General features: G+C 36.1%; 1 protein-coding gene across 1 annotated transcript; it reads left to right on the forward strand.

Annotated features, from left to right (window-relative positions):
- The first annotated feature begins 779 nt into the window (after positions 1-779).
- On the forward strand, positions 780-2730 carry LOC118278290 (uncharacterized). Its single transcript, XM_035597521.2, has 2 exons — positions 780-1733; positions 1903-2730. The coding sequence occupies exons 1-2, from the start codon at positions 969-971 to the stop codon at positions 2335-2337; spliced, it is 1200 nt and encodes a 399-aa protein (XP_035453414.1). The 5' UTR covers positions 780-968; the 3' UTR covers positions 2338-2730.
- The last annotated feature ends 9543 nt before the right edge of the window (positions 2731-12273 follow it).

Below are 12273 nucleotides of genomic sequence, written 5' to 3' on the forward strand. Positions count from 1 at the left end.
CCACTATGACTACTTTCTCCGATCTCTAGTTGCGAAAAAAATATAAAATATTTTTATTATTTATTGTTTAAAATTTGCCGCCTCCTAAAAAGTGCCGCCCGGGGCGGGCCACCCCTGCCGCCCCCACTACGCTACGCCACTGGTTCCAATTCACCACCAGCACAGACGTACGTCGTACGTTCGCCTACGTTTGTGGCTACCGGCATTTTTCTAGTCATCGTCTTGGCATTTTCCAGTGTCCTTCTGACGAATATCTCTCTTGTTGGTACTTGGATTGTTTGTATTTTTTAATACACAGATAAATACACCAGTTATTCTGTATTATCTCAACAATTAGTTTGCCAACGTTTAGTTAGTTACAATGGAAGGAAAACCATTAAAATGAAGGCGGTCTTATTCATTTTCGCTTTGCATTAATTTAAATCTTTTAACGGTTGACCCTTCTCACTAAACTAACCCAACGTTTCCATTAATATTTCAACAGCTTAGCATATTATTTTGATAAGAGTAGTAATTTGCCGGACAATCTATTTTATGCGTTTCTAAACTGTTAAATGCCAAGTAGATTCGAAGTTTTTGCGTTGTCTGATCAGTTAATCATAATACGAAATAGCATAAATGCTTTACAATATATATCAATCTAAAACCGATATTGTATGGTAATTGTAAGTACAGTACAGTATAAAAACAAACTTATTTTCTAGTAGCTATGCTTTATCATGCGTTATCTGTAGCAGTATGTGACCTGCTTGACCGCGTTTGACATTGACATACTTGACAGTAGCTGACAGCTGATTGATTCTGACTGGTGGTGTTCGAATGTTAATACAAGTCACTGCATTGAGTTGAGTTCAAATCTATTGTTTACCAATTACAAGATCTAAGTAAACACTTTGGTTATGTAACACAAATAAATTCAAAAGTTATTTAAACAAAGCGTTTACCATATCCACATAGACCGGATCAAAATGTCACATATTACCGAAGATTATTTAAGCGGAGTAATACGCCGGATAGCAGTGGTATGTCAGCTCAGTGATTGGAGTTTTGTACAAGAAAAGTTTGTGAATATGGCCCAGAATTACTTCGGAGACTTAATACCGATCACACTGTCTGGTACACGTCATGGGGTTTCAGTGTCATACAATATAGTTTTGAAATTGGCGCCGATTAACGAGGAGTACCGAGTGAGCGGCGCTGTAACCGTGATGTTTGCGAGAGAAACATACGTGTATTCTACTCTAATGAAGGCATACAGAGAGATACTGCAACGTTTGCCACCCCAATCTCAGTATGTTATACCTAAATGCTACTATGTCCAGCAGGAGTACTGCAAGGAGGTTATAGCTCTGCAAGACATGACTGTGGAAGGGTACAGGCCCTATGTACATGCCATGTTCCTGGATCTAGATCATACTCTGGTATCTCTAAAGAGTCTTGCTAAACTGCATTCTCTGTCATTTATTCTACAAAATGAGAGACCTCAGCAGTTTGAAGACATAATGACCATTTGTGGGCCACTGACAGAGAGTACCAACTCTAGGTACATGGACATAATGAAAGACAGACTAGATAAGGCACTGAAAAAGTTTCCAGCCTCAGATATAACCCCAGTGTTACAAAAGTTGAGGAAGAACTGTGCTAAATATTTCAAAGCCGCTGTCTATTCAGTACAAAATACTTGTATTTGTCACGGTGACATTTGGAAAGAAAATATTCTTTACAAATATGAGGCAAGTATTGTTTATTTAGGATTGCTGTTACTCTGGGTTAATGTACAGGGCCTTATCATACTATGTATAAAAACTTATTACTTCTCTAAAATAATAATAAAATGATCTTTGTTTATTGTTTCATCATATTTTTTTCTGTTTGTGTAATAAAATGATATTTCTTTTGTAGGGTAACAAGCCGGTATCAGCGTGTGTGATAGATTACCAGACTACAAGAAAGTGTTGTCCAGCGTTTGACGTGATGTACCTTATACTGAGCAGTACTAACTCGGAGCTGAGGAACAAATACTTCCAGCAGCTGATGGAAATATACTACAGAACATTTGAAATAGCATTAAAAGACGCAGGGATCTCATCACAAACTGTTTATTCTAGGCCAATGTTTGATGCTGATATGAGGGTAGTAGCTCCTGCTTGCTTGATAACAGCCAACACTGCATTATGGTTGTCTAACGGTTTGCAAGAGGAGGGACATGTGAGGAGCAAACACCAATGGACTACCAAGGAGGAGAAGGAAAAGGCAGTGGAAAAATATAAAACTATTATATCAACAATGATTGATGATCTTACTAATTTTGGATACATGCCTCTTAATGAATTCTAATTCAGAACAGCAATATAGGATGTGATTTAAAAGACTGTATGTATGAAGTTAAGAGTACAGGGATGTTATACATATACTATAAATTATTTATTCTTATGTTTACATATCAAATACAATAGAATGAAAATTCATACTAGTATGAAAAATAATTACATTTTTAATCAAAACTAGTAACAATGTTTATGGCAGCTAACATTCAGACATTTGATAGGAAATAAATCTGTAGATAAGAAATGAAATAAATAAATATGCAATTTCATGTAAATAAGTTATGTTAAACCAAAACTGATTTTTGGTTGATTGTTATGTACATACAAATTGTATTTAGGATTTACACCAAGCCAAATTGTTGAATAATTTTACATAACATAAATAATAAGAGTTTTAACATTGTTTGTTATTTTTCCTGCACATTGCTTGTTGATTTAGATCAATTATTATTTGCGGAAGAAGTTAATACATTTGCAGATCACAAAATATTTAAGTCATATTTTAAAATATAGGAAGAAACATAACGTAAATAATACAAGTAAATAGTCAAATCTATTAAAAACAGTTCAGCTTTTTACAGTTTAAAGGTAAAAAAGGTTCATAATTAATATTAAAATAGTAGGTACCTAATATAATTATCAATCAAATTATTTGTTCCGCTTAGAAGACCATAACGAAGAATTGAATTTAAATTATCATAGATACGTCGGTAGGGTCGTGCCGTAGGTACTTTCAGTGGGAATTATAAAGAGGTAGTGGGTGAGGGACTCGCCGACGCACTCAAATCCTCTACATAATGCAGAATTCCTCTGCCTCTCGACTCGCGAATTTATAAGGCAGCTGGAATGGGTTAAATGTAGTTTATAAAATCTTTTAGTTTACAGTGGGCAAATGTTTAAGTACCATTTAAAAGTAGTAGTTGTTGTCATAAAGTATTGTAGATTGGTATAATATATGTGTTCGTAAGTTTTAATCAATACTTACCTAATAATTTTAGTTGCAGATAGGTACTTATCTACCCGTAGAGCTGCGGATTACCTAGCGGGTTTACCAGGGCTCGGCTCGAAAAGCAGGAGTGGGAACGGTGTGGTTTTTAGTCAGTAAGAGTCTGACACATCCTCTCACCTCGCCCAAGGCGGGAGAAATCATTGGATGATTTTCCTCCCTCAAAAAAGGTAGGTAGGTACTTACAACAGCAAATACTCACTCATATTAAAAATAGTTCTGAAACTGAATATAAAACAGGTGGCAGACAAATCACACTCGTTACCGACACCCAGTCTTTTAGGGACCTGGTTAAATATTTTGTGGAAATAAGAAACATTATATTCATAAGCTTCCATGTACTTAACATAACAGTCTACTTATAAACTGGTGCTAAGTTAGTTAAAGTTGTTCCCAGATGTTGCACCAAGTACAATAGCTCGCTTCTCGCATTCAGAGCAAACTTCGTTGATCAGCTATTTTAATTGTTGAGTGTTAGTCTTGGGATAAAGACGCCTTTATTGAGTACTTGCGTCCAACAAAGCCTTTTAAATCTACCAACAACTTTTGGTGGTAGAGGGGACCGAACGTTTTTTTGTGTAAAGTTTTCGAATTGCGAAATCTTATTCCCTTTCTTGGTTTTGAAAATTGAAGATGGATTTTTTTTTAAAACGTTGCGTTTACAAACATACAAGTTCACATGCACATGACACCCAGACCCGAAACAAGAATTTGTGGATCACACAAAGTGTTGTTCCGTGCGGGAATAGAACCCGCCACACGTTGCACGGCAGCCAGTTGCCCAACCACCGCACCAACCGTGCAGTCAAAACAATGATGCATTTTTTCATGGGGGAAAAATCATCATGTGGCGAACTGGCGACACTCTGACAAGGGACGGATGACAGAAGTCGCACATATACCAACGACGAGCAAATCAACGGATGAGGCCATCAATATCCTGCATCGCACATATGAAGTTTACAATGCGAATTAACACGGATAGAAAATCCCAACGAACAACAGTTGGGCAGAAAGCCCGCCAGGCATGATCACCTTGCCTGGTCGGAGGATCCTCCTTTTCTTAGGGAACTTTACTCTCTGTTCCCTAAAATCCTATAGGATGCCTTTTCTCGCCATGGGCGAGGCGAGAGGGAGTGTCAAATTCTTACTGACTAAAAACCACCCGGTTGCTACTCTTGCTTTTCGAGCCCGGAGTCCATGTAAACCCGTTAGGTAGTCCGCAGCTCCATAAAATGATGATGCTTCATTTAACGATCTTCAGAGACGTTCTTTCAAGACAGGACCTTTTTATTTGATCAAACCAAGAAAATAACACTCCGGTCTCGGTTATAACTCAGTTTCAAGTTAAATTGTTCGAGACGAGTGCAGCTCAGTGTCCAAGTTAGATAGTGCATATTTAGACGAAGATTGAACATTGAAATAAATTCACTCGCCGCTGAGCTCTCGGGACGTTGAGAATACTATTTAGCTTTATTAAGTAGCCGTACTGCAGTCCGCGACAGTTGGGAACGAACGTTATTAGATTCTTGGATTTCCACAACGAAAATACTATGTTTAATAAACTTTTATTGGAATTTATTTGGTTTCTGCTGTTATTCTGCGTATAAAAGGATCGTAGGCGGTAAGTTATCCGTCGTAAGGTTTTTAATATTTTCGGTGTTAGGTACTTGGGTTATTAACCTCTCAAGAAAAATGTCCTTATCCTTACACATTGCAAGAGAAGTTTTAGTGGAATGTAAAAAATTCTTTATAAAGTACCTTATTAAGATCGAATACATAGTGTGTAGATTTAAAATTTAGGTTTACCTGGTACTATCTGGTAACTAACATTTCTCCTATATACGCAGGTTTTTAAGATTCGATAATCAAGATTGCAAATCACTGACTGAAAAACTTTGCCCATCACTAGGATTTTCTTCTGTATCGTGGGTACGTTTACAAACATACAAGTTCACAACACAACATACATGACACCCAGACCCGAAAGAACAATTTGTGGATTACATAAATAGTCACACAAGCTCCGTGTGCCGGTAGCCCAGCCATCGCACCAAACGTGCAGTCAATTGTCTACAAAAAATTATAACAGTGATAACTAGGGTAGCCTATTCTATGTTAATTAATGACAAAGGTAAGGTTAAATTTATCCTGCTTTAGTTATCCGTTAACTGCGAAACTAACTCCATTAAAATAATAAAAGTTACTCAAGTGTAACAGTTACCTTCCGTTGCAGAATTAATGTTATTTTAAACTTGGATATAATTAATTTTCATGTTGCTTAATGTTGATTTATACCTTGTAATTCCGACAGGATACTATTTGTGTGCCATTGTTTAATTTTATTATAACCTAAGTGTGCCATCACTGTAGTGAGAGCATCATTAGGATCCGTATTTAGTTTAGAATGTATTTTTCTTAATTTACCTGAGTATTTATTAACTGAAACATTATCACCTTTGCATCGTGCTGTTGAATTTTTTTATGTTATAAGCTAGTAAACGTGCAGACGAACCATCTGACGATAAGCAATCACCGCCACCCACAGACATCCGAAACACCAGAAGCGTTGCGAGTGCATTATCGACTTTTTGGGGGTTAGGAATCTAAGGGTTGTTGGGGAATCGGGGATTGGGATGATTGGGAAGGGGGTAATTGGGCCTCCGGTAACCTCACACACATAACGAAACACAACGCAAGCGTTGTTTGGTAAATACAATCTTTAGGTAATAAAGTTGTCACGTCACGTTTTACGTCGGTTTTCTGTGCCGTGGTATAACTCTGGTCGAGCTGGCCCATTTGGACCGAAGCATGGCTATTCCACACTTACGTTAGTGTGACGAACTTGGTAAACTCAAATAAAATAATGGGTGGTATTTACAATTTTCTACGTGACTGTCCTGCTTTAAATGTCAATTCAAAATCAAAACTCACTTTAAAAAAAAATAAACCGACTTCACTAAAAAAGATAAAAATAACTTTAATTTCGGAAGTCGGTGTTTCTCGGTATTATTTGTTTGTTACACCGACTTCCGAAATTAAAGTTATTTTTATCTTTTTTAGTGAAGTCGGTTTATTTTTTTGTAAAAAGTATTTTATTTCACACTTTTTAGTTGCGATACTCGGTATCGCAACTAAAAAAGTCGGTTAAAATTCTCTATCTCAATAACTACTTTATTTATTTGTATTGTCACAGTCATTTAATTAACTTTATTGTGATTTCTATGTGAGTATGAAGTTCCATTGGCCATTTCTGGTCTTCTTCATCAGTTCCACCTCTTCAAAGGTTACTAAAAGTAACCTGTAAATGCTTCAATTCTAGATGAATATACCAAAATCACTATATAGTTCCCTATAATATTTGAGGAGTTCCCTCGATTTCTCTAAGATCCCATCATCAGATCCTAACTTGGTGACAATGGGACCACCTCAGAACTATCTACTTTCAAACAAAAAAGAATTTTGAAAATCCGTCGACAATTGACGGAGTATAACTTTATTGTGATTTCTATGTGAGTATGAAGTTCCATTGGCCATTTCTGGTCTTCTTCATCAGTTCCACCTCTTCAAAGGTTACTTTTTGACTGTAAATGCTTCAATTCTAGATGAATATACCAAAATCACTATATAGTTCCCTATAATATTTGAGGAGTTCCCTCGATTTCTCTAAGATTCCATCATCAGATCCTAACTTGGTGACAATGGGACCACCTCAGAACTATCTACTATCGAACAAAAAAAGAATTTTGAAAATCCGTCGACAATTGACGGAGTATTCGATGAACAAACATACAAAAAAAAAAAAAAAAACATACAAACAGCCGAACATAGTACCTCCTCCTTTTTGTGAAGTCGGTAAAAAAGAGGTCATACAGTCAGGCCACGTAAAAAGGAAAGCAAAACTAAAAAATCCGGCTTTCACTATTTTTAAAGACGTCTTAAGCTTTTGTAGTGTCGTAAATTGTCGCGGGATCTGCGTACAAATGACGACAAAGCGTTGGCTGGCTTCCCGCCAGAGACGCCAGGGAAGCAGAGTTACTCGCGCGTTAAGGCTGCACACATGACCTCTATAGTGGGGATCCAGGTATAGGTACCAAAACCACTTCTCAAATACCTACACTTAACATTCAAAGCTGGATCTCCTTTGGATTCAAAGTGCTGTTCATATTTCACGACTGTTCGATTGGCCCAGCACGTTCCTAGACACATTATAACCGAAAAACGCTACTTGGAGTTTGCGCAATGGGTTTATATTCCAGGTTTACTATGATTTACTAACTATTGTGTACATTTAACAGGATTTGAAAGGTCCTTTCAGTAATTTTTTGAACACTAAAAATCTTTTAGAGGCATTTTAGGTGGTAAAGGCTGAAACGTGCTGCGAATAAATGTAATGGGTTGTCAGGTTAAAAAAATGTTAAAAAGTAGCCTTTACAAGGTTTTTATGAATCTAATTTCAGTTTTCTTTTTTATCTTTTTATGTCAGACATGACACTATTTTGTTGTAAAGCTGACTTTACTAGGCTAGGTAATAAGTAGTTAAGTACCTAAAACAATAAAGTTTTATAGGACATGTCTCTTTGAAGATAAAAGGCATTTACCCCACACATAAACGATTACGTACATAGGTACACAAGTCAAAGACCCTTTCTATGTGCTTACCTAATATAATCATTGACCTAATTATAATCCGTGGCGCTATCAATGAGTATTATTCTGTAACATTAAGTTTAATCGAGTCGACCCACAGGCCCACAGGGCACTTTTATCTAGATAGTGAGCACACTCCGTCCAATGTGCGGATGTGGCACAAGTTTCAGATTAAAAAACTTTCTTAGGAATTACTTTTGGCAGTTTAGTTATATTTATAGATAGAGAAGGAAGAGTTCGTTGTCTGGCGGTCGTTAGTCTGCAGTGGAAGAATGTAGACACTCGTGGTGGGGATGTCGAACTATGAGGTATTTCCCGTACCTATATCCCGAATAAATCAAAGCCATTGTTAGTAAAATAAACTCTCATAGCAGAAATCAAGGAGCCAGAAGGTCCCATTTTTTTATTGACCAGAAATTCTTAATTTTCAATTTTGTGTACTGCCAAATTGTCATACGAATCGATCGTTTTCCTCAAAAATTGTCCTATGTAGGAATCTTGTTCTCATTTTTAGCAGTCACGTTTCACAACTACTAATAAAGCAGAGAATCATAAATTTCCCCATTTCACCATAAGTAAATGGTCAGTGGGCACTAGCAGAGCTCTCACTGGACTAAAATAATAGTAGGTAATAACGTGGCGTCGTGTGCGGTAATATTGAGTTCTGCAGATTGTATCTGCATTTTAGATTGGCCGTCGTGCTCACAGCGCAGCCCGGGAGCTTAGCACTCTTGTACTCTTTTATTTCCATTATTTTTCTAATAGTTGCGTGCTCTGTCTGCAATCCTAATTCAACTCTTTTAACGTTCCCATTGTACGTGTTTTCATTAAAGGGAAGGGCATTAAAATGGTTTGTGTGCAATTACACTGTTCTAGAATTTTATTTAAGAGTTTTTTATTACTTAGGGATACTGGGTGCGTCTAGGAGTACCTATTTTAGTTACAAACGGTTCCTACCTACATTTGTAATGTTCGGACATTTGTTAGCATTAAACGTTACGGTGACCGGTATTCTCCGAAAGGATATAGGTACTCTGGGAAAATATTTGTACAGGATCTAGAATTATCTACCTAGTAAGTGTTTTTGTTAATCATAAAACGAGTTACGAGAATTAGATACGTACCTTCGTAGATATATTAAACATGCTTAGCTCGTTTCATCATGAGATTCAAAGACTGAATCTGTTGTTCAACGCACTTACACCTAGACAAAGGAAACAAACTAAAACAATAACAATAAAAACAAAAAACGTAATTAGGGGAGACGACACAAGCTATTCCGGAGATTGTAAAACAAAGCTGCGGCGTGAGATACCACGGGCGAGGGCGAGCTCGCAGACTGATACTTATTGCTAAAATCTTTTAAGCTCGCCTAACCCAGGATATACAACGATATATTTCCCTCTCTGGCACACGAACAAACTGAGAATTTCAATTTAAGGAAATATTACACATACATTTTACGTAGAGTTTGTACCGGCAGTTGATCTTATGCACGTTTCGCATGTTTGTCTTCATTGTTTAAATCTCAACGGATATTAGCGGCGTTTTATGTGAAGTGTTATCTTTCTCAATGGGCACAATGTAGATCTACATGAGTACTTTATGTTTTAATGGTATTTGTATTATGTGGTTAGGAATAAATGAAAACAATATCATATAATCATATGTTCATAACAATATAATTTGATTGTACGTCTGAAGGGGTGGCAATGAACTCTAGTTCAGTCAGTTTAGTTTTAGTTTTCAGCCTTGATAGTCCCACTGCAGGGCAAAGGCCTCCCTACCCTCTTTCTACTCTTTGTGTAAAGCTTTTTATTCGTTTAGAAGGTAATAAAAGTGTATTGTGAATAAGAATCTTTCTAAACTCTCATTACAGGTTATTTCCCAATCCGGTAGTGAGGCTTAACTGCGTAACTTAGTACAAAAAATGTAACTTCACGAAAACTATAGTTTCAAAAATACATACTACTCTATCATATACAACCATTCAACCTTGCAACTAGAAAAACAACTAGAGCATCAGATGGATATATTTTCCAAACTAGTTGATGAATAACACCCAATGTTTCGGTTTTAAAACGATTTTAAAGTAACGAGATTTAACTTCTCACATTTAGAAGAGTTGTAAATCTCCATAACACTAATAATAATTATTTGTTGGTATATAATATAAAGAACAATTTTGTCCACTTAATTCAAATTATAACTCTCAAATCACAACAGTAATCGAAACAGGGCAGTTATGACAAATTAATGAGCATCACGGAGTTGAGTTTCGCCCACTTGTTCATTAATATTTCCCTACTAATAACAAAATACGAGAACTCTGGATTAAATGAAGTAGAATTACTTAAATAGCAAGGACCTGAATGAATTCGATCGTTTGCTCTTTCATCGAACGAACTGTCCTACGTGAAACGATTTTCATTTAAACATTTTCTATCTTTGCGTCCATTTGGAAGATTTCGTATGGATAGCAGTATTTGTTTTAGTAATTTGTATTACAAATATATTTAGGCACAATTTATTTTAATAACACACGTACTACAAATTCGATTTCAGAAAGTACTATCGTTTAGTACATTTTTATTTCTAAAATATTTAGGTTGCATAGAAAATCTCTTTTGTTCTCTTACCTCTATTGACTTATTTGCCAATCAATCTACATTTATACGACCTACATTACCTCAAATTTGAATCCTTTAAATCTTGATTGTTTCAAGTACTAGGTAACTAATTGATATAACAATGGGACTTTTATGTAGTGTAGAATCTAGAGTTTAAAAGTAAATACTGTCTTCATCGTTCTGTCTATCTTCTTTTTCAAAATCAGGCGAGGCATCAAAAAAGCTGTCTCCTAGTTAAAGGTAAGTCGTTTTATTGGATTTGTGATACCTTGATTCGGGTTGTAGTAAACCGATTTACGATGTAGAGCCGTGGTAATCTGTAGATTCCTTGGAGAAGCACGCACAATATTGAGCAGATTCAAAGTAACCAGCTTACAAGCGAATCACACTTCAATTGAACGTGAAACGTAAAGGAGAGGAATCCGATCCGTTTTTCGGTTAATACAATTGAATTTAAACTGGTTTTTACCGACTGTGGGTGGATTCGATTGTCCTATTTTATTTTTATTCGATTGCGTCTGCTGATTGTCGGGGGAAGGTTAAAGTTTCGGTTTTATTTTAAATCGAAAGAGTACAGTTTAGACTCACCTACCTAATTTTCGTATTATTCTGTAACCATAGAAAAATATTGCAAGTGTCTATCGTAAATAGGAAAAGGAAAACTGTTTGAAAAAGTAAAACAGGTAGCAAAAACAAATCTTTTACAAAAGACGATAAGTGCTTTGAACATTCATTGAATAATTTCGTTTCAGAAGTAAATTAAATGTAGGACACTAATTTCAAGGTGACTTACTAACTCATTTATCAACGTCTTTCTAAACAGCTGAACTCACTAAAATGAAATTTTGCTCCGGCATGTATCTTCAACGGCTCGGCGGAGGGAAAGTTTTACAACATTTTTACTTGAAGAAAAATTGCCTCGCACTAACAGTAGGTCGGGTAGTATACAACTTTGTACAGAAATTGAATACAGATTAGATAAGTGTGCTGTATGCTCAAACGTTTAACATAAAAAATATGATGTGGTTATGATAAGATAAACTTGTTGAATACTTTCTTTGAAATGAATCTACGTTTGTTGCGGTTGAAATATGGATTGGTGATTTTGTGATCTTGATATTTTGTACCTCGTAGATCACGTATGATCAATTTTCAAAAAAAAAAAAGAAATTGTAGTAACTGTGATGTTTGCCATTTTGTTAAATATAATTGAACTTAGAGCTAACTAATCTTACTAAACTATTCTCATGTTGTTGTTATTTTTTGAGGGGGGAAAATCATCCATCATCCTATGACTTTCTCTGCCTTAGGCGATAGGTGATAGGGAAAGTCAGACTTTTACTGACTAAAAACTACCCCGTTCTTGCTCCTGCTTTTCGAGCCGGAGCCCCGGTGACCCGCTAGGCAGTCCGCAGCTCATTCTCGTAGTGTAGACTATGTACTAACTATTGACATTTGATGAAGTAGTCATGTGTCTCTAGACGTGTCTACTCACATGACAACCAATGCACATTGCGATTGTTTTACAATTTTAATACCAACCAAACTAAAGCTCCTTTTTAAAACCAAACATTATACAATCCTTAACCGAAAAAATGATCAACAAGTTGAAAACTCCGAACTTATTTCAATTCTTCAGTTTTGGAGTCTGAAAATGAGT

This window comes from Spodoptera frugiperda, chromosome 18 (assembly GCF_023101765.2).
Source record: "Spodoptera frugiperda isolate SF20-4 chromosome 18, AGI-APGP_CSIRO_Sfru_2.0, whole genome shotgun sequence".
In the NCBI taxonomy this organism is placed as follows: Eukaryota; Metazoa; Arthropoda; class Insecta; order Lepidoptera; family Noctuidae; genus Spodoptera; species Spodoptera frugiperda.